Source organism: Myripristis murdjan, chromosome 20 (assembly GCF_902150065.1).
Source record: "Myripristis murdjan chromosome 20, fMyrMur1.1, whole genome shotgun sequence".
In the NCBI taxonomy this organism is placed as follows: domain Eukaryota; kingdom Metazoa; phylum Chordata; class Actinopteri; order Holocentriformes; family Holocentridae; genus Myripristis; species Myripristis murdjan.
This window is the reverse complement of record NC_043999.1, coordinates 13,018,668-13,042,641: the sequence shown is the minus strand read 5'-3', so window position 1 is coordinate 13,042,641 and position 23,974 is coordinate 13,018,668. Positions and strand designations below refer to the sequence as shown.

The 23,974-nt window shown below is 41.6% G+C and overlaps 1 protein-coding gene across 2 annotated transcripts in view; it reads left to right on the top strand.

Moving 5' to 3' along the window:
- The window catches only part of nck1b (NCK adaptor protein 1b), a 28,864-nt gene that overhangs the window by 367 nt on the left and 4,523 nt on the right, over window positions 1-23,974 (top strand). Inside the window, exons 2-3 of one of the 2 annotated variants that reach the window (XM_030079097.1) lie at window positions 11,333-11,385; window positions 12,715-12,955. In XM_030079097.1, coding sequence (XP_029934957.1) covers window positions 12,730-12,955 — 226 coding nt within the window. In that variant the 5' untranslated portion in view covers window positions 11,333-11,385; window positions 12,715-12,729. Of the gene's footprint in view, window positions 1-11,332; window positions 11,386-12,714; window positions 12,956-17,184; window positions 17,294-23,974 lie in introns of those variants that run through there. The other variant, XM_030079098.1, reaches the window with a different exon arrangement.

Here is a 23,974-nt window from a genome sequence, read left to right as displayed (position 1 = left end):
CAGACAGCTAACCAGTCTGTTGCCAACATGGCCAACATTATGTTACCCAGCTGTCTGGCTAGGTTAACCGTTACTCATAATTCAGACTGTATTTGTCACGTCTAAAAGCATCGTTGATGTTTTTCTCATCCAGCTTCATTAACTAGACATGTTGTCAATCTTTTTTTGGAACATAAACGCCAAGATAAAGCATTGCTCGACCCCACAAATGGGGGAACACTCGGATTTCTTTCACCACGTTAACGTTACACAGACAGAAAATTGGGATAACGCCTAAGCTTTAGACTGCATCTAGTTTATAACACGAATTTCCTCTTTATTTTTAGTTCATCCTATATATATATCCTCATATACTGTTATTGCATCTTTTTTTTTAATCCGGGGATTGTGGTCGCTTATGTTTTTGTGCCAAGTTCAGCTTGAAGTTGTGGTGTTGTGTTGTGTTGTGGACTCTGTTAAAGATCCAGTCACACAGCCAGGGACTGTTCATGGTCACGATGGATTCATTCCCTGCGAGAGGCTCCTCTGCCATGAAAATATGCTCATCTTGTTTTAAACAGCTCACCTGGCTGAGGCTATTGATTATAGTCAAAATCAGGTTATTGAGGTCAGTCATCTCTTGTTTTCCCACTAACTTTGCTTTTAGTAAGGCACTGCTATAGATGTACTAATAATCTGATTATATTTCTTCCAAACCTACCCATGTAGACGCCAATAATAACCAGCACAGTATACTTTCAGTCTAATTATGGCTGTGTTTTGCACGACTAGAGAAACTGACTGTTGTTTCTTTGGTTAGGTTTCAGGTAAATGCTGTTTATCTTGGCTGTGTTTCTTCCTTGCACAGCCGAAGCCAAAATAAATGTCATGCTTCAGTAGCACAATAGGCGATAAGGTTGTATGGTTTTTGGTATGCTCTCAGGGTATAAAATGTGGCTCTGTTGAAGAACTGCTTAACCATATTGTTAGATAATCTACAAATTAATGTAATGTAAGTATTTTATCTGACAGTCATTAATTTGGATACACGTGGCTGGGTTGTTTTAGTGTGTATGATTGAGTGGGCAGGAGATAGGTCAGTTTGTGTTTTTCTCAATGCCTAAGAAGGAGGGGGGTTGCAGCCGGGGACTAGTATAGTTTCTGTAATTATTGTCACACTGACAGACCTCTTCACAGTCTCTCATTAAGGTTTGAGGGAGGGGATAGAGACATTTGGTCTGCTGTAGCTCCATCCTGGGGGGAGGCAGAGGAAAGAGGATAGTTATAGTTTGCAAGGAGAAAGAGGGTCAAGGCCATCTATTCATATGTGCCATTTTCTTAAAGGTTAACAACTAATTTCAATACTCCATGGAGGTCAGTTTTCAAGAATTGGAAAAAAAAAATGTCCACAAGGAGCCTGTTGGAGTGGAGAAGCTTTGCCTCTCTGTGGCCCTCTCCCATCATCTGCCAGTCCTGAGTTCACTCTTGGATAGCCTTAAGTACAGAACTGCCATTCAGGATTGGGGCCTCATGCTCCACTTTAGTCCTCACCATCCGGCTGGGTACATATGTTGACATTGCAGTGACGTGGCCTTATTTACTTCAACTGTCTCCCATTCATAAGCTCCTGCTGACTCGGATAGCTTCCAAAAGCAGCCAGCCTAGACTTAATCATCTAGAATACGTGTTTGAATGTTATGGTAGTGTAATCCCAGGGACATGGTATGAAATGCATTAGGCCCAAATACATGGGCTGAGCTTGTTTTGTAAAGGAACTTGTCTCATTCTCAGTGTCTGGCTCTGTTTTACCAGAAGCCCCCAGGAGCCAAATCTGGCCCCACAGCCTAAGGGAAAATACCAACTGTGCATTTTTCATGATAACCAGAAAACTAATGTGGCTGAAAAATCTCCCTGGTCAAATAACAAGCTCGGCAGTCTGGTCCGTTAAGTGGCTTTCGGCTTGTAATAAAATTGAGAAACAGAGGAAGATCTTTGTCCACAATCATGTCTCTCTTCTCCTTTGTTGTCTCAATAATCTCAGCTGTTGCATAAGATCTTCTCAATTTCCTCATTTTCTTTTGTGATTTCGTTTTGTCTGCCTGAGAAGTTTTTGTGTGATTGCCCATGCATGAAGCCATGCTTGAACAGTCAATAGTAAAGATACTTTCCACGCCCCAAACAATGTCACCTGCAACAGAAGGAACAAGGCCTTAACCAAGCCATGCAGAGAAGAATAAACTGGCTCTTGGTTCTGTTGTTGCTGAATGTTGCACCTTTTTGACTTTACCATAATTAGAGGCTGGTACACCTGGAAACATTCAGTTGCTCTGCCATCATTGCTCAGCTACAGATGCCCTGATATGTCATCAGTTACTGTACGTTAATGATGTTTTGGAGTGATGACACTTCTCCCTTGATCTGTACGTAGTAATCTGTGACAGTCTAGGTTGTATGTGGGTGCAGTCATTCAAAGTGATCTAACTTCATAATTTTAGGAAAGTTGTTAGCAGTTTCACAAGTGTTTTTTATTAGTTCATTATGGTCTGGGGTTTTTTGTCATGGGTTTGCTAGAGTGAAAATGAGGATGTATGCATTCGACATTGTGGTTGTCATTGCAAAGGCAAAAATCTATTTTTGCCAAAATCTGTTCTCTAGAAATTGAAATTTGTTTCATGATGAATTCATACCTTTAAAAAACAAAGACTTTTTTCACTGTGTGAAGTGAAGCAGTGTCAAGTTGAATCAGCAGAATGTGTAGGCCACAATGCGCCTTGATTTTACCACAAAGTTAACCCCAGGCCCACCAGGTGAGATATCATGAAGATTTTTTTTTATCACTGATAACCTGCTGAAGTGGTATCAACAATCAGTGATGTGCAACTGGTGGTCTGTGGGCATCCCACCAGTTTAAATTTCAAAACTTGCCTCCATCTCACAGATTTCTCTATGATTAAGTCAAGTAGCCTAATCGGTATTACTGCATGTGTCTGATATTGATGGAGCTTTCTCTTGGTATAGGCTTAATTAAATTATCGAATCACTGCAGAACTAAGAATAACAATCAGTTGTCTCTACATGGAAACTACAGGACAATTTAATATTTGTGTGATTTGAAGTTGTTATACACCAGTTATTCTTTATTTTAGTAGCAGTGAAGAAGTGTTTGAAGGTTCAAGTGGTTCTCCAAGAAATGATGCCATATAGAACCGTCAGTTTATTTAGTTCCGTGGTTATGACTTTGCATATTATAACAAAAGATTTAAAATTTTCTACATGACACACCAGACTAACTTTCTATTGTGATGATCCTGAACCCTATTATAAAATGTTAACAATTTATCTCTACAGAACTAGCTTTAGAGTTCAAAAGCAGTAGCAAATTAGCGGCATAGCTTTTTGTTATCGTTACACTATATTAATCAGCAATTTTCTAAATGAACACCTAATCTGAAACAGTAGTCAAATCAAGTGTAGTCTCTGCCAGTATGTGTTTGAGTGTGCACTTCAGCCAGGACACGTGCAGGCACTGTTTGAAATGTTTCCTTCCTTTTCCATCCTTCTCTCTCCCCTATCAGACATGTCATTGATCTTTTTTGCCTATGCCCCAGATTTTTGCGGCATCACCATACAATCTGGAATGCCTCCTGCTCCAAAGACGCTCATACACAAGTTGTAACACGTGCCTCACCCAGAGTTCTGTCCCAAGTGGCTTGTTTAGTCCTATTGTGACAGCACCCTAAGGCTTATACCTGTCAGGATGTACGAAGACTAAGAGGAAGCCAGTGTATCAATTTCAGCGCTCTCACACAAGCTGTCTGGGATTATTATCTCTTGCGGTTTACAAATGATACGCTATTTTGACTGCAACAAAGGCTTTTTCCAGAACAGTGCTATGGCGAAGAGGTGTACAGCTACAGTACATTGCATGCCCAGGTTTTGTTTTGTTTGGTTTGTGTGGATCATCTCTTCCGCTTACTCCAGTGAATGCTACTGTACTAGTAGCCTCAAGTAGCCAGGCACCACACAATCCTAAACCACAAACAGGTTTATCGTATTGTAACACTTGATACCATGAATGGCTTTGCTCTTTAAACTTGCATTAGTGATTGTGAAATCCCCTGCAGCATTCAGTGTTGGAAAGATTAGATGAATGTTTATTTTGATATTGCCTTGATCCCAGATAGCTTGGATGCAGCCATTTTTTAACGTGAGAGTGATAGCTATTAGGCCATGCAAACCAAGAACTGGCAACTTAACCAACTGGCAGGGCGTGGAAGACTCCACTGATACAGATGGTGTCTGCCTTTATGCAGAGAGATATAAAGTTCAGATGCATATCTCAGAGTTTCCCTGCGAGGAATAGACATAATGGTATGTTCAGACTACTGTCAACACTATCAACTCAGTGCAAATCCACTGATTCCCTAGCTGATCAACCTGACAAACTCAGCTGACATTTCCTGCTGTCAGCTGAGAAATGCTGACCAAAGCTGAGGGTTATCAGCTGTCTGTTGATGGCCAATGACCTCATTAACAGACAGTTAGATTTCTGCACTTTAACCTGTTGATGTTGAACCTGAACCTGATGACGAGTTTGTACATAAACACACCTCATGACAAATTGATCACCACAATTCAAGGTTTTTCCTGTGCTACATATTTATTACTACATTTTATTTCTTTTTTTTGTTCACATTAACATAGTGGTCTTCTATATTTAGTCAACTCTCCACCATTATAGGATTTCTCTCACAATGGCAAGCACTTAATCATATAATTCAAAGTGATATATGGTTGATACAATAGATAAGTATAGGCTGTGTGAATTAGAAAAGTACCCTTAACCCCCTAACATTATGAAATGAATTTGATTATGACTGAAGCCTCATAAATTTTTCCCTTGTCTCCCTTTAAATATTGCCGTTCCAGTTTTTTTTAATGTAGCAAAGATTTTCCACGAGAATTTGCATTTTGTGGCTTTTCCAGCTAACTGCAATTCAACCAGTGGCAGTTTATGTCCAGTGCACTTAGAGATTGGTTGTAAGCAATGGATGAGTCTTAAAGTGCCTTGAAATTTTTGGTGTTGTATATTGCTGTAAGAGTAAATGTCTGGCTGTGAGCCATGGGCTATTTGAGGCCATTGCCAACTTCATAGAGTAATCCTAAGGGAGAGATAGCCACTTTCTTTAACACACTTATGAATGTAGCCAATATGCTCATCTTAGAATACTAGTGACATCTCTTCTTAGGTTTTAATATGAAAAATGTTGAACATTGAACATGCTCAGAAGGATGAGGTCTTCTTCCTGCACCGCTGGTGTGAATTAAAAATCAGTTCTGGACTCTATTGATTATCATTTATATTGAAGCAAATACTGCCCATTACATGTAATGCACAGTATTTGCTTCAATCTAAATGATAATCACTGCAAAGAGAAGATTTTCAAACTTGCCTGAACTCATGGGTCAAGCTTGCACTCTGTCAGATTGCATCACTTTCCCACCCTTTGTTCACTCTTGTGTCCCTATTTCCTGTCTCACAGCTGGCCTGCCAAGTCTCCCATGACCCTTTGCTGCTCTGCTGCAATTTTGTTTTGAGAGGATTGAGGACAGCTGGGATGAGATGCGGTCTCCTGGGTTTTAGTTGCTGTGCTCCAATATGAAAAGAGCACAAGCATGTATTTATTGGTCCTATACTGTCCTGCACTGTCTGTTAATGGAGCAAATTTTTCAAACCTCTGAGCTGCCCTGTGGCTAAAATGTAGGTTTTGGTGTAAGTTAGAGGAAGTGCAGCAGTGCTGCAGGGGCTGAGTGAGCAGTGAGCATACAGAGCACATTCCAGAAGGCACCATAGCCCTGTGATTTTAGCAGGCTGTCACAGGGATTAGGTTACTCTGTCTGCCTCTGTGAGCTCATGCTGTTGCCGTCTTTGTGCTTCGACACTCCTGCTTAGTGGTGGTACAGTTTTCCTATCAGCTCCTACAGCCATGTGGTGAAGAATCATAGTTTTCTCTGGCAACTTTAGCCTATATAATAAATATACTGTATTATAGCCGTAATGTAACCTCACCTTCTTGTGCCTTCATTTTTATCCAAGAGTCTCTGATGTTAGTTGTTAATAAATCTAAAATCTACTCTGTGCTTAACACTTATATTTTCTGTTCCTTGATAATGACAATTTCCCCCTTCTCTTTTCATTTCAAGCTCAGACATATCCCTGCTTTTAGATGCTTTTTGTTTCTTAGGCCACTGGGTGTGCTCAAGATCTCAACTGTTTCTTGCTGTGGAGATTCAAGGTCTTGTGGCAGCAGCTGTAAACTTACAGGATGTGGTGAACTCATGTCACTCTATTCTGTTGTAGTAACATACAATAGCTTGCAAAGTTGCACACTGTATTTCTTATACCACTGACATGCAGTTGTTGTGGTTTAAGTTTGCAGTGCAGTTTAAAGGACTACACCGGTGTTTTTGCATGTTTAAAACCATTTGCTACAAGCCACATATTCTTTATATTCCTACTGATGATATTCCAAAGTATATCACACTGTTTTACACATTTGAGTATGTTTTCCTACCTCTCTGGTAGGCTTACATTTCAGTTCATGTCTGCAGACTATGAAGTTCAACTTGCAGAGACATGAAAATTTCTTGAGATAGGTAATCCAGGATTTATTTTTGTCAAAGTGACTTTATTGATGCAAGGTGATTAACTTTAACGCCCACATTAATTTGAAAAGCCTACACATTTTCTGGTGCTTTAAAATGCTGGTGGGAAGCTCTGACATCTGGGACTTTAAAGTCGGTTGACAAATAGAATTACGCTGTTGCAGTATTTCTGTAGTATTTTGCTGTAGCAGTAGAAGATCAAACAATAAACAAACATGGTAGTAGTCTGGCAAATAGTCATGTAGGGCAAGGTTTTATTCAGTATATCACTAGCATATGAATGCACCAGTCCTCTCTGTTGCAGTGTGCTGCTCTCACTATAACAATCTACGTCTCCAGCAAAGAGACGTAGATTGAAGAAGAAGAGACTATTATCTCTTTCAGGAGGTAGCCTTGAGGGGATCATGCCTTTAGTCGTTTATACCTGTCTGTCTGTGCGTGTATCAGACCACAGCTAATCCTGCATGCTACTGGGCCTAATATTTTTTGGAGTACAGTTATGACTGTTTCATCTATGAATGAAACGGTTACCTGTTTCATCGTAAACCACTGTAAAATTCCTGGCTCTTACTATTACTATTTCAGATTTTAATCATCATTAAAACAGTATTTGATTACCAAGCTTCAAAAAACTCATGGCCAATACTGTCCAGCATCAAACAGAAGTTAACACCATTCTCCCAGATGGCATCAATATGACTTTACCGTGTAGTATACCGCAATTTTATCAAAAGAAGAAGTCTTCCAGGTGCAGGTGCTACATGCAACATGGGTTTGTTTGTAATACCACAGTAATACTGATAACTGTGATAATTTTGGTCACTATAATCGTGATATAAAATTTTCATACCGTTTCATCTCTGTCTAATGCCCCTTTTCCATTAGTGTCTACTCGGCTCGACTCGGCTCGACTCTACTCGCCTCGACACGGTTTAGGTGGTTTTCCATTACAATTGAGTAGCACCTCGCCATGGGTGGAGTCGTCATAGCAAGGCGGCGCACCGTCCAGCTCCCTCTGGATTCTTTGGGCCGCCACCAAGCACAGAAAAGTCTCCACGTCTTTATTTGATCGCGGTAGTGCTTTGCTTGCCATTTTCCGACTTTGAAAACTTCAGACGATCAATGCGCACGGCCACTGTTGCCGTTTTTTTTTTTTTTTTTTTTTTTAAATGTCGGGTTTTGTTTTCGTGCGGGAGTCGCTCTCGTCACTCCCTGTCCAATCAGTTACCTGCACGGCGTTAACGTCACATTTTCAGCTCGACTCAGCTCGCTTGGAACCCCGGCTGAGTAGGTCCCAAAATGGGACCTGCTAGCAGGTACTACCACCTAATGGAAAAGCTCTTAAACCGAGTAGAGTCGAGCCGAATCGAGCTGAGTAGGTACTAGTGGAAAAGGGGCATAAGTCCAAGCACTGGAGAAGGGAAGATATGCCTTGTGAAGATCTGCACTCAGATGAGTGCACTCTTCTAGTTGAGCAGTGAGGCAAATGAGCTAAAATGCAAAAACACGATCCTTTAACCCTCTTCATATTTTTGTTTAGAGCGATGGTACTGTAGAACTCTAACAAGAGAAACACTACCCTGTCTTTTTAATAATGCTAAGATAACAGTGCCACATTTGGGTTATTGCTGTTGTGTTGAAGGGTCATCTGTTGTGACTGGTGTTAGCACTCTTGAGAGCATGAGTGGATTACTGATAATGACACTGGATAACCTGTCATCAGCCTACAACCACTGCCTTGGTGGGAGATAAGGTGGACCCATTCTCTGCCAGCTTGGAAATGAGTGCTCTACCTTTGCTTGATGTGAATAGACTTGATTTTAATTTATAGGCCCATTCTTGCCTGCTGTCATTTTGGTGTTGTTACCCCTCAGTTGAAATCGTATTAGCAGGGACCCTCTTTATAGATAAAATATCAGTCATGCTCCTGTATTATACAAGAACTTGTCCAAGCTGAAAACAAGTACATGTGACTGCTTCTCAGAGGAGAGTAGTGGGTTTTACACAAAGTACCTCAGACGTATGGATTAGCATCCGGATTACCCTGATGTTGACCAGTGTAGGCTACACTGGCCAAATGAGAAGCTCTGCATACATGTGGCTTTCTGCAGCATGTAATTACATAGGCTAGACTTCTAGACACTGTTCATCACTGGCCTATCTAGCATAAATAAAGCTAAATGATGAGATGGACACGTAGAGCTAAATAAACTTACAAGTCATGCAAGGGAACATGTTATGCATACTAATAAATCCTGAATATGTGTCAAAGAAAATACAGTTGGCCTGCAGCTATATTAATATTGGGGCAGAAACAGGTATATGCCTACCATGTGGTAGCAGCATGTTACCAGACTTTTTTTTCTTTCATTATTCATTTCAGAAAAGCCCATCTGAAAGTTACTGATAAGAAAAAGTGAAGAACTTCAAACATCAACTCAGTTTTTTTTTTCTGTACACCTGTGATAAGAGAATACCATTCTTAGAAATGTGCCGGACTTGCTGTGAGGTTGGGGTTGGATTTGGGTACATATTAGTTCTGGCAGGCAGCAAAGTAAATGGAGACCTCTGGGATGAATATAACACCATCAGAGCAGTTTGACCTGTCTGACCTTGTTTTTAGTGCATTGGAGTGGCCAGTGGCCTTGGCTCAGTCTGCAGCTGCACGATTAGCCGGTAGCATCTGTTGACCAACTTTTTGATCCCCCCCCCCTCACATCTGTACCGTCTTAAGTCACTGTGGTGTTAAATATGCACACAGCCACTATAGATGTGGGGGTGATGGCAGCTAAGGGAGGTGGGACTGGGATGCAATCTGCTGTCTGAAAAGGATAGCCTATTTGGGGAAAGGGGAGTCCTACACTGTAGCACACTACTAAGAATGGAAAAAGTGGAGTAATGATAATAAGAGTGCTCTGTGTTTGACCATTAACAAAATGGAAATGGAGGGGTTTGTAAATGGAAAAGGAGCACATATAGCCTACACTCTGCAGCCTTTTTGGCATACTGCTGTCCAGCCCAGCCCAGGGAGTGGAGCGATTGTTGCCTTTGTCTTGGCGAGAGAGACAGCACTTGAGGAGAGTAAATCAACTCTTTGTTTTTGTGTGCCGCTCCCTATGTTGCCTCCCAGTGTTCATTAATTTAATTTAAGAAAGAACAGAAACAGGCAATAACACGCCACTAGATAAACCCACAGTATACACCCTTATGTAAAACAGATCAGCCAAGCTGTACATGGATAGAGACAGCCCAGACCCCAGGTATGCCCTTTAAAACTTGATTGTTAGCTCAATTAAATGAAATGGAGGGACAGTTTGGGATCCTGACATTACAAAGCACAGCCTTGGACTCTAAACTGCACTGCTCTAGGTCTTATCTACTCTTCCCCAGAGTAATTAGATGTGGCATGATCACCCCACTAGCTTTTGTGAGGATGAAACATCTCAATGTTGTCATTTTTCCCCAAAAAAAGCTTGAGTAAGGATCTTCTTAGCTTGAGCCTACACTTATTTGGCATGTATTCCTCCTGGCTAATCATGCTGAAACATAGCTGTGCTCCCTATGCTCCTTGTGTTTGCCTAAGATCAGGTTCTGGGCCTATCTCAACGCCAGCTGCAGCTGAAACCCAGACACTACTGCTTCAAATAAAAACCAAGAGCTCTCAATCTATGAGGTCAGTGTCTGGGTCCCCTAAGAGGGAGAAAGGTGAAACCCCATCCACTCCCATGACATCAGAGTAGCTAAGGAGCCCCTTCTGCAGTGCTTGACTCTTTCACCAATGTTGACCCAAGTATCTTATAAACTAAACATAGCCCAGGTTGTGCTGATAGATCATAAGACCTAGTGTGTGAATGTGTTCATTGTTAAAGATGAACAAGCCTTCAGAGCGGATCATGTGTGATATACTACCATATCATGACTTGAGGACGCCTGGGGCACCTCAGAGTGCTTGTGATCAACAGAATTGCAAACAGTGACGCTAAGCTTATCATGTGGTCTACACATTCACAGTTTCTGATTTGCATAGACAGTTATGAGAGTTTGTTTTGGGCTCATGCTTGCATTAAAACAATATCCTACTTCATTTGCCTTCGATGAGCACATCCTCTCATTCACATAGCGGCACTGTTGACAGAGTGCCTCTCTTCCGCACTTCCCTGTTACAGTAATCTGTCCCCCTGCCATCTTCCTGCCTTCCCGGTACATGTTTGATGAGTGACACAAAAGACAATCGTTGGACACATTTGGAGAGGAAATTGCCCCTTCTGTAACTTTCTGAAGAATGTGTAAACTGAAAGATTAAGTGTAAACTCTCTGGGAGTTATCTTTGTTGAAGACTGAAAAAATTAGTCACCTTTAATTGTTATTTCAAGAACACAATTGCTGTGGGCAAAATTATGTCTAAAGAAACTAAACTATGGAAGTGGGAGTTGGCATGTCTTCAGGATTCAGACCTAGCTGTGGTGTGATTTTGGCTAGGCCTGTTAGTCTAGGGCATGTTTTCTTGATGCTTTTGCTGTAGGGCAGGATGACACAATAGAGAGGAGTAGATTCTGTTGAACAACCAAGACTCAGAAACTGTTTCCCTAGAATGACAGTTAATCAACATATCTTAGGATATGGAAATTCAGGCATGCTGTTACTTACTTCTAAAAATAATGCTTGCATATTTCTGTTCTATTTCTAGGTCAACAGGGGAATATCAGAGTCTTTGAAGTTCTCAGCTTTGATGCAGTACAGGTACAGTCTAATATTTGTAAAATTTACTTTTGCAGTGTCTCTTACTATTCAGCCTATCCGTAGTAAATAACACAGTTTGGGAATGAAAATGTGTGTATGAATGCTTGCAGACTGAAAGGAAGCTGATTCTACCAGTACATAGTTTGTCCAGATATGTCTGTCCAGAACATCTCCAAGTGGAATTTGGGCACTGAGGGCATAAGGGAGTCCCGGTGCTTACCCAGAATACCTCCTCTGCCTTAGTCGTGCTCATGAAGATCAAGGCTTTATGACACATCTACTAAAAAGCGGAAGATAAAGAAGAGGAAGAAAAATCTGTAACTGAACATCTGTCCACATTATAGTTAGTCATCAGTGTTGTACCACAGACTTATTTCTCTGGACTGAAAATGTAAAACTGAGTAGAGTTTGTGTTTAATTGTTTGGGGGAATGGCATTAGAAGACAGTAGATTTCATCAGTGAGAAAACTATAAATACTGTTTGTTATCTATCAGTCTGTCTGTCTGTCTGACTGCTTATCTATCTCTCTATCTATCTATTTATCTATATCTATCTATAGATATATATCTATAGATAGAGATAGATAGATGTATATATGTATGTGTATATGTATGTATGTATGTGTGTATGTATGTGTGTGTGTGTATGTATATGTGTGTGTGTATGTATATATGTGTGTGTGTGTGTGTGTGTGTGTGTGTGTGTGTGTGTGTGTGCACGCGTGTGTGTGTGTGTGTGTGTGTGTGTGTGTGTGTGTGTGTGTGTGTGTAGACAGTATTTGATTTTAATAAAGCAGAGGCCTCAGCCTTCATCTTTGTTAGTAATTATGAGTAGGCAGCATATGGTCTTTGATTCCACATAGTCACTCTTGCATATTAACCCTTAAATAGCTCCTGATTAGAGCAATGAATGAAGTGCTCTAGAGATAGGTTAGTGTATTGACAACACTAGAGCAACAAGTTGTTGCTGTAGTTGCTGCTGGTTGGAGTGAAAAGAATTTATTCCTAAAGTGCCCTATGACTTAAACGGTCATGGGATATTTCATATAAAAAACAAAAGCAAAACTAATAAGTAGAGAAACAAGTTATCTTCAGTACTCATAATGCTAGGTAAAAAAAAAAAAAAAATAAACTAACTCAGTTGCTACTTCTGCTGCACTCTGTAGCCAGTTGGATTCAGATGGCACCTTGCAGCTGAAATATTATCTGATCATTAGTTTATTATTGTAAAAATTGTCTAATGTTGAATAATCTTGTCAGCCCTTTTGACAAGCCAACTAACGTACCTTGACATTTGTTCTGTATCTTCCTCTCCTCTGTCTCCCTCAGTGCACTTAGTGCAAGATGACGGAAGAGGTGATTGTCATCGCGAAGTTTGACTACATGGCCCAGCAGGACCAGGAGCTGGACATCAAGAAAAATGAGCGCCTCTGGCTCCTTGACGACTCCAAGTCCTGGTGGAGGGTTCGAAATGCCACCAACAAAACAGGCTTTGTGCCCTCCAACTATGTGGAGAGGAAAAACAGTGCCAGGAAAGCCTCTATTGTCAAGAACCTCAAAGACACACTTGGTAAATCAGTTACTTCATTTCTCTAATCAGTATGGAATTCAACATCTGATGACTTGATAAGCAATGTCCAGAAACTTTTAAAATTTACACTTTCCAACTCTTTGTCTGTTCCCATTGTAGGAGTTTATGAGGTCCCTGTTTGCCTGTATAGATATCTGTACTGTAAACATTTATATTTAATCAGTCACTCATAACTTCTTGTTAACTCCCTTGGTATTTCATAGAATTTGGTTGATGACATTCGGCCTCAGTAGAGCAGCATCAAAGAGCTTCCTTTATCTAGGCCAGCTCATTTTCTGGTGAATTTTTTTTTTTACCACAATATTGCTTATGACATGCACCACAGGAAGATGGTCCCCAGTTTGGTTATTTATCATTGGTTGAAGTCACCGAGTGCAGCTTGTTCGCACAGCGTCTCCTCAATAAAGCTTTTAAACTCTCTGTAGTGCAGTATTTGCAGTATATTTAACAGAACTTGACGCAGGTAAGGCAGTGATCTCGTACTTTGTGATTTCTAATGTCCATCTGAAGGTTTAAGAGCGGATGTAGAGAGTTTGTGTTTGACTTCTGAGGTTAGAAAAACTGTTGAACGTAAGAACCTGTACTTTGTATTTGTGCATTATGCATGAGTGATCGCAACTGAGGGTTTTATCCTGTCGCTGTACCATGACAGGAATTGAAATGGCACAGGTGTTGTCTGCACTGTCAACACAACAGTAATATTTCTGGGCGCTGGCGTTTGCCAAGGCCTCTGTACTGCTACGAGCACTCTACGCCAAATGTGGCTGTATATGTGAGCCAAGGTTACCATTTGTCTTAGCTTAATTCTTCTTGATGACAGATATTCATGATAATTTGGAGTGCGTGCATTGACCGCTGGGATCCAGTCCTGCTAAATAGCCTGGCATCTTTTTGGCGTTGCTTTTGTTATGCATTTCATATTACTGTGTCCAACCCTCGCTGCTCTTTGGGATATCATTGTTTCATCTGAGAGCATGATGAGATGATCCTGTTTGTTGGTATACTTGCACGATATTTGTTTAGCTCAGGCCCCATTAGGCTGATAACGTTATTTACTAATAACACCAACTTAAGCCACTGTATTAACAGGAGCTTTAAGGCAGGATAGAATGAGACTGCATGATAGTACAAAAATATATGTTGACCAGTTATATAGTCACATGTTGCTGTGTGAATGCGTAATTTTTTTTTTCCTCTACATAATTCTATTTAACTCCTAAAAATTTTTAAAGAATTATGCAGGCGTTTGGGGGGTTTGAAGAGTAGCTTAAATGCTTAATTTTCTAATGCTCAGGATTTGCTCATTTAGAGACCAGTGCTTTTTGTGATTTATTTTAAAGCTCTGTGATAGCACCTAAGCCAGCGCTTGGTGTTTGTGTGCCCACTAAACATAATGTAACTAACATACAGCATTCAAAATGGAGCAAGAAAAAAGAAGTAGCTTTTTCTTCTCTGTTTGGCTTTGTTGTGGAGATGACACACTGCTGCATAGGGTGACCCCTAAAAGGGAAACCCTGGGCCCCAAATTGGCTCTTCTCTGCACAGTTCAGCATAGAGGACTGAGAGGCTGCCTGGAGGAAGGGGGAGGTTTGGTTATGCTCATGAAATTATAAAACCGTTATTTGAAATGTTTTGTAATTTTATGACTGTTTGACACTGTGGTTATTGCAAAACCCTTATCTATTGGGCACAAGAATAGGGTCTTCCTGTTGGATGCACCATTTATATGTTTATACACATGCTGTGGTGAGGGTGGCTGATGAAGTAAGGGCTGCGCTTTGTGCTGAAATGATTAAAAAACACTGAGAACAGGAAGAGAGCTCTTAACACTGTAGTATGCACTGCAAACAAAGGAGTCAGCACCAGTGTAGTGAATACATACAGCAGGGATGTGATTGCTTATTATCGTATTTTTTTACCTAACATGTTATTTTCTGATTTGTTGTTGCATGTATTTTTAATTTTGTTCAGTAATAAATATTGAATACAGTTTTTTTAATAGATTTTTCTGATTTACGGTTCAGCATAGAGGGCTCAAATGCTGCCTGTATGAATTGTTATCTCCTCGAGGCGTGGCCCGGAGGGGATCATGCTGGTTGTGTGTGTGTGTCTGTCTGTCTGTCCACAGCTCGTCACGTAAACTGTAGGGCCTATCAGCCTAAAATATTTTGTGCACAGTTATAACTGTATGATGAAGAACCTATTCGCTATTCTTGATTCTTGATTCAAAACGTTTGTTCTTGCAGCTTCCTCTCCCTCTTTACATACTCTGTCTAGCTCGCTCAATTTCCGCTGCTCTGTCCTCCTTTTTTCGCATATTACTGGGCCTATCAGCCTATTATTTTGTGTCCTATTGTGACTGTGATCGCTGTGATAGCAGGTGAAAAAAAAAAGGAGCCAGGATGTATGTTGCCTTTTTTTTTTTTTTTTTTAAATGAGTTTATAAAACACACTGCTGACAGAGAAAGTCAACCGAACAGAGCAGACACTCGGGACGAAAACATTGTAACAAGTGTCAGAGGCTGTTGTATTCTGTCAACAAGCACTGGTTAAAATAGGTTAAATAGCATGTAATCCAACTGTCGCTGAGCAGTCTGTGTGACAGAGAGTGTGTTAGAGAAAGAGACCTTTGTGGTCATTTTGAATTTTAGTTTTTGAGTTTTAATTTTAGTTTGCTCTCTTTTTGAAACTCTGTTTCTGACGAAAGCCTTATGACTGTGGCACAGAGCCAGAAATGAATGGCAAGCCATAGATTCACTGGTATAAGGGGTGTAAGAAAGTGAAACAGATGCAGAGAGAACAGTAAAATCTAAACTTGAGAGGCTTTGCAAGTTTTATGGTATACTATGCTGTAGTGTAATATATCTGGATCATGCAGTAATTTATTTTGCTATTTGCAAAGTGTGTGACAATACAGTTGGCTGGCAAGTTTTTTCTCAGCACATGGGGTAGACCATAGAGACAAAGATCTGTACTCTACTGAGTGCCCTCTAGTTTAATATAAAATATACAGTAACTCCTGTATACTTCAAGTCTGTCCAGCCTGTTTTGCCCGGTCGGGATATGTGCAGGGTGGGTGGGTGTGATGTCATGAACCACAGCTGTGAGGCTCGCACCACCTAACCCTCTTCACCTGTCACTTCATCCACAGATCACATAACCTCAGGTGAGCAGCTGCCCAGATGAGACACACATAAACACACATGCACACACAGAGTCACAGAGTCAGAGAGTCAGCTCCTCTGTTTGTCCTTACTACTCACAGACAGACACACACACACACACACACACACACGCCCACCATGGAGTAATGCACAACATGAGCCCAGTCAAATTCTGCTCCTATTAAGTGCTAATATACCACAACATTGAATGCCTGTTAATAATTATCCTTTGTTTGTTTGATCAGAGCTATTTTGGTATCTATAAATAGTCAGGACATTTTAACTAGCAAATTGGGGATTGGTTATTTTTTTGTTGTTGTTCTAAATTTGTGTGGGAGAGCAATGAAAGAAGCAGTTTGATGACCACACTTTCTCATTTCATGAAGAGGGAGAAGCGTATTATTGTTATTATTATATTTTAAGCATTCGCTGGTTGCTGGGTGTGGAACTGTGTCATCGTTTAAAACAGTGTGTAAGGGTATGAGCTATCTACAGATGGCTCTGTTTGTGTGTGTGTTGGAGGATTCATGTTTCCAGACTTTGTTGTGAAGCTATGGGGGTGTCTCTACAAGCAACTGCAATCATATGACACTGGATGCTCACTGACTCACTCGTATGCTGTGCAAACAGATTGCATAGAATGTATCTGTTTGGAAAAGCCCCTCTTTCACTTCTCAGTCGTCCTCTGAATGGTGATGAAATGGCTCCTTCCTCTCTCTCTCTCTCTCTCTCTCTCTCTCTCTCTCTCTCTCTCTCTCTCTCTCTCTCTCTCTCTCTCTCTCTCTCTCTCTCTCTCCTCTCTCTCTCTCTCTCTCTCTCTCTCTCTCTCTCTCTCTCTCTCCCTCTCTCTCTCTCTCTCTCTCTCTCTCTCTCTCTCAGCCCCCCTCCCTTCCTTGTCCATGAGGCCTCTGTGCTCTGCCTTCCCTAGCCCGACCGGAGGCCCTTCTCTCCTGCTCTTCCATTGGTTAGTTCAGGCCACATGGTCATGGAGTAGGCTGCACTGCTCCGCTATCCGCCCAGCTTTCTGGGTGTTCACATGGAATAACTCTACAGCTGCAGTGGGAAGAGAGCAGGGGCCGGGAAGGAGAGAGAGAGAGAGTGGGAGAGAGCGAGCCCAAAATGGACATGGCTAACCTATTCAAACACTTCTTTCGTGAGTTTTCAACTTTCATAGCCTTCTCTCAAGCTTCTCAGTGGGAAAGTTTGTCTGACTTGACTTTAGTTGTAAAAATAGGTGTAGAGCTCTTTTGTCTTAAGTTTGAGCTGTCTTTTTTCCCTCTCTCTCTCTCTGTCTCTCTCTCTCACTCTCTCTGGCTTTGCAAAAGTAGTTGTCAGCTTTTTTTCTCACTCTGTCTTCCTTTTCTGATTTTTCACTTTGGTCGCGTGATGGTTTTCGCTTAAGGTTATGTAAATGAGTCATACTTCGTTTGTGTGAAGAGCATTTTTTGTGGTAACGTGCTGACAGAGAGAGAGAGAGAGAGAGAGGGTGTCTTCACAGCTTTTGAGTCTCTGTCTGTCTGAGCGGCTGCAAAGACTGGGTGGGATATGCTTTTGAAAAGCCTTCTGCTGCGTCGAAGCCTGTAATTGCCTCAGCACTCATTCTCTCTCTGTCTCTTTTATTTTAAACACACACACACACTCAAACACACACACACACACACACACGGTAATCCTACTCCATTTTTTCTTCCATTTGTCCGCTTAGTGAGTGGGCTGCAACTTGCTGGATTACATTATCATGCTTGAAGAACCCCCCTCCACCACCACCACCACCCTGTTTAGGAATATCTCAAGACATAGCCAAAGCCTGTTTTCTTTTATGCTACCCTCAGGGCGGGCTAGTCAGTTCTGGGAGGGTCCCCCCCACTCCCAGTAATGAGCTACAGTGGACGGGACGCGGGGTGCTCATGTAGAACACTGTAGTCATTGTGTGGAGGGGAGGAAGGGGTCTATGCTGATTGATGGGGGCTCAGGCTCCCATCTCCTGCACCTCACTGGGTTATCAGAGGAATGTCATTACCCAGGCAGTTCCACAGGCCGCGGATACTTTACAGCCACACTGACACACTTTTTCAAAGGGCGCCGGCGCGCAGCCATGCTGTAATCTCACCTTGTAACTGTTGAGTGGTGTCTTCTGCCTCTGTCTGTCTCCCCTACCTCTCTCTCTCTCTGTGTGTGTGTGTGTGTGTGTGTGTGTATGTGTGTGTGTGTGTCCAAGCTGGCTTGCCTAAAGAGTGTGTATAGCCAAAGGAGCTAGAGTGTTATGAGATGGGAAGCTGGGCTGTTTGGGGAAAAAAAAAAAAAAGTAACAGTGGACCAACAGACATTTTTCTTGTGTAAACTCAACAGTTGTTAGTCTTTTCTCTCTCTCTTGCTCTCTCTCCCTCTCTGTCCCCTCCCTCTGTTTTCCTGTCTCTTGGCCTCCCCAGTGAGCGGAAGCTCTAATTTGAGCCACATTTCTTCCCGAGCTTCGGAGGAGCGCGGAGCAGAGAGGAAGTGAGAAGTTAGAAGGAAGTTGAATCATTGTTAAGCGTCTGTCTGTGTTCGACTCTCTGGAAGTCTCTGTCATGCTATCCCCTCTTCCCAGTTTGTCCTTTCTCCAATCACTGTTCCCTGAGCAAAATTGTCAAAATGTTGTGATTAAGAGATTGAAGGTAGTGTTATCAGTTTCAGAAAGGTCTGAGTTTTAAACATATCTACTCATTTTGTCCTCCTGTATCTACTACCCTTAAGAATTTCATAGGAGGAAGTGAGCAATAGCTGGCCTGCTGAAGAATAGCAAGTATCATGAAGATGTTTGTAGAGTTAAACAGTGGAAACATCTACTGGACAGTTTCCTGTAGGGCTGAACATATAATTGAAGTACTGAAGTCAGAATACACCCACGTTTAATATCCAAAATTACACAAGCTGCAGTGTTTTTATAATGGTAAAATATGTGACAAAATATTTTAAATTAAGTATCATGGTGCTGCAGAGATTGCTTACAAATCATATTCTCCAGACAGAAGTAAACAAGAAAAAATAAAACCACCATTATTTTAATTGTTTTTAATTAAAAAAAAATAAATCCATTCACACTGAAATTATGAATCATATTGTGGTCATAGTATCTGTCAAAAATAATTGCAATATAATGTTTTGACCATATCCTTAAGCCTTGTTTGCCCTTCTCTGCTGAACTATGATGGCTTGAGTTTCAGATTTAAATGTTTTTGGTTCATTCTCTAAAGGTTAGCAGTAGCTTTCTGTTTAGGGCTCTGTTTGTTGGGTCTGCTAAGATGTGACCTAAATAATGGTACCAGTCCTCTAATGTACTTGCTTGTTTGCATCTGGTATGCCAGTGTCATCTGAAGTCAACTTCAGTAAGACTTACAAACTATTAATATCGTGGTTTAATTGAAAAGCAGTAAGATTTTATTGATAAAGTTAATATTTACAGAAATTAAAAAGAGCAGGAAGGGTTCCACTGTGTGTAGCCTCTTATGGTTATGGTTCACCGTCCAGGGCAGTAAAAACCAAATGGAGTGTTCTGCTTCTTGCTCCCCTCTCGTCTCCATCTCCCTCTCCCCTTCATCACACAGACTGATGGTTGAGTGCTTTTGATGTCTCAGACGGCTGAAGTTGAAAGAGCTCTGTGCGTTTCCTGCGTAGCTATCACTCAGCCATGCTTTGCCTTGATACAGGCTGCGAGTCTTAAAAAGGCAGCCTCTACGAACACCAACATAGCAAACTACACCTCGCTCTCGTGTACATAGTCTTCTCAGTTCCTTTCTCTTTTCTCTTTTTCTTGCATTGCCACAATGTAGGGTGCCGGTAAGATTCATTGTACAAGTCACGTACCAAACTATATAGTTGAGGTTTTGGCCTGTTAGGTCCCACCAGAATACACATGAATGTCGGGGTTTGAATTTTTAATTTCCATTGATTTCATCAATTTAAACCTTTTGAGAGTCTTGTAGACCTGTGTACTTACATCATGTCACTGACTGCATGACTGTTGCTGCATAATAATCACAGCAGCTCAGCTAAAATTGCGATTAGGTTATTATCAGGTGACAAGCTATAGGACATTGCTCAGGACAAGCATTGATTAAGCAAGCCAGACTTGTACTTTGGCCTCGAGCTGACTCCCAACAGATTTATGACACATATAGTTCTAAAATAGTGAGCATTTTCTTTTTGTCAACAAGCCATTTTACTGCTGCTGGACTTTTTTCAAAATGACCATGTTGTGCTCAGGCAGGGGATGTTCAGGCACTGTCAGACAGCCTGACGCGGGGTGTTGTCATCCACAGAGGAAGAGCCCTGGAATGGAGGGAAGCGGAGGGGTCAAGAGGGCCCTGGCAGACAATGGACAGCCAGCCAGCATAGGGAGGCCAATGTTAAAAACAAAACCAGTTCCTGTCTGTCACTGTTTAGCGTAACAAACTGCCCACCACTTTCTTCACCTCCTCCTGGTTTATGGCTCATGAATAAAGAAAAAAATTAAGTTTTCGCAGGGATAAACATGTAACTGTTGAGGCTATTGTCACTGTTTTCAGTTTTACTGCCATTTGACGCGACACGTTTTCCTCCCTCAGCATCCTCCTCTCATAGGAAATGCACAGGAAAGTGTGTCTGACGTCGAAAGAGAGAAAAAAAAAAGTCCAGCACACAATGCTTTTCATTTTCCTCCTCCAAGTTTGAATGGCTTTCCCAAGTAGCAGCAAAGTAGTGGAATGGTTCGTAGATCAGTGGAAACACTTGGCTACTACATACATGCACATTCACACACACACACGCACACACACACACACACACACACACACACACACACACACACACACACAATTGGAGCAGGAGGTAGTATTTTGGCCTAACTTCAGGTGCTGGGATCAAGTATGAGCAATGAGAGAGAGGACTGTGCTGCCCTCAGCTAGGTAGGAGTTAGACGAGCCAGATGACTGACTCGTCTCACCCAGCAAGAGCTCTCTGACAGATTCCTCTTGTCTGCATAACTTTATTCACAATGTTAACTTCTTTGTATTGGCCTGCTGCTACACTTCTGACGCTCCATGGAAATGGAGTGGAAAACTTCTGAATGTTTTGATTGCTTTAAGTATACACTATCAAGCAATAGCTACACTATTATATTTTAATGGAAGCTGACAGATCAGCAGGCCACAGAAAATTTTGCCTCTGGCGTGTAAAACAAAATGGAGAGTATTTTTAGATTGTCAGGGGGAAAAAAAAAACAGGATATATTTGAGTTTAAATATGTATCTAAAGCCAGGGACATTTATGTTTGTCAAATTTATGTCAGTCTTGTTTATTAAATTCCTTTACACATTATTTATTATTTTAAGTTTTGTAGTCTATTGCGAGCCCCTCTGAGTTGTAGAAGCATGCCCCAGTGAATACTGTATGTTGCGCTGTACTGTCTGTGAATCTACAGTCGTTTGATCCACTGTCAACAAATTACTGTTGTAGATCTGTAGTTTGTAGAACTGCTGTTGAACTTCTGTAGCAAGTGGATGTTAGATCACATGGATCACCTGTTAATTTTTGCTGTATTTTGTAATATAAGTGACATCATTAAGTAATCCTCATATTGGTGTAAAGACAGCTCATCCTAATTTTGAATAATGCCTGGAAGGTCATTTTTTTGCATAACTATCCCTTAAGTTCTTACAGAAATCTCTATTACACCTAATACAGTGTGTTCTTTCCTCACATCTTAAAAATATAGAACAGCTTGCACAGTATTCTCAGATTTGCAAAATCAATGTCGATACCAGTATTAGCTTATGATATTAGTCAGTGACAGACCAGTATAGCTTGTCAGTGTGATATCCTGATGGACTGAATATTCGTCTTAAGTTTTCTTTGTCCTCACTTGGTCTTTTCTACAATGTCAGAAGACATTTTTTGTAATCTTATTCAATCATTGTATTTGTAGAGGCTTGGTGTCCTAAGTGACTGGTGAGAGTCAGTCCTGACTGTCCTGACTAAACTCACTGTCAGTTGGGCCCGTATAGGAGCAGATGCCCTCAATAACTCCTTATCTTCTCCTCCCAGTATCTTTTGCCACCATCACTGCACAGGCAAATCTCAGTTTCCCCTCATACTTTTGGTTAGCTAGAGTAGCAAGGCAAATACAGTGGTCTTGGTTTTCCATGCTAGTTTAATGCAAAGCATTTGTAACTGCAGCAGGAAGCAGCAAATAAATTCATCTGATAGTGTGTGATAAGAGCACCCTGTATTACCTGGCCAGGAAGCCAGAAATATGAGCTCTCAGCTGGGGCTAAAAGGTATTGTATTTATGCAGAGCTGACCATTAACCTTTTAGCTAACTAGGTCATTTCCAACTGTGAGCGAGGCACATATCCTGGGGCTTGCACCTGCATCATCTTGGTTTGTTTGCTATTTTTATCCCCAACTTGTACTTTAGATAGTTTACTTTTTGTTTGTCTTATTCTCTTAATCTCATTGTTGCATCAAAACATCTGGCCGCATGTCAGGTTGGACAGAAATCTCTGTGTTGGTATGTCTGTGCCTTCATGAGAAGGAAGCTTCAGTACCAAAGCTCTACAGCCTACTCTGATCAGGCCATTTCACATGGAACTGTTTCTTCTTTAACTAGACCAAACCTATCGACATCAGCTGTAACAGTCTGTCTGGAGTCTGTGGTTACGCACAGTTGTGACTAATGATAGGGTCTACCTGGAAGCAGTTTGTCTCCGAGCTCGCCATGAAATTTGTCTCCACTCTCGTTGAGTCATGGACACCTTTCGGCGACAATTTATCTGTGGTTAAACAGATTTAGTATGGCGTCGTGACACATTAGTCATGCTCTGTCTGTTCAGAAAACAAACACACGCATGCACACACACACACACACACACACACACACACACACACACACACACACACACACACTTCATCCTCCCAGTGCTGTTGTGGGGACTACACCCTGCCTCCCTGTATAATTTCACCCAGCTGACTTTTGATTATGCAAGCAACAGCCTTGCAAACATAATCAAAAATAGAGTGTCACTGCTTTAGTGCGCTCAGTGTGTCTGCTATCACAGTCTGCCTGGTCTTAAATCTAGTCTTGTCTGCCTACATCATTAGAAAGATCTTCACAGACCGGAATAGGCTTATGAGGTCACCAAAAAATGGCTTATTAGCATTGTAGCAACACACAAAATGGTGGAATGCTGAGTTCCCTGTTTGTCACAGCCAACACGTGGCTAGGCTGGGCTGCGGCTGTGAATATTTGACCCGTTTGCTGGTGTCTTGGAAAGTGGGCAGCAGGGGTGCTCTCGCCACTACGCATTCTGCTAGCTACGCATGTGTTTCATACAGCCGTTAGCGTGCGGGGTTGCCAAGTGGAAATTCCTGTCCAGTAAGACGATGACCACAGGCCTGCCAAAGCGAGGCTCAAGGGCTCAATAACCCAGGGAAAGGCCACAGTGCCTGGTAATCCCCCTTCTGTTACCCTCTGGGCCGCTCACAGAGATGGTGTAACTGAGTTCAGGCCTGCACTGTGCCAAGAGGGTGACTGGACACATGCTCAACCACACCCCCTTACCCATTGTCACTCGTAAGTTGATGTGTGTGGGTTGGTAGGTGGAGAGGTTGTAGTCCATGTCCATGAACCTTTTTGTGTTGGTTATATTGGTGCCAATGAACATATGGCTCACTGTGTGCCAAGTAGGCCTCCAGGAGGTGAGGCGTCATACACTTTGCCCTGCTCAAGAGAGCCAGCAAGTTTATTTATTTATCCTCTTTCACTGGCTGACAGTTAGCCTGCAAAGGGAGAGAAAGACCGCGGAACTTGATGAAGTGT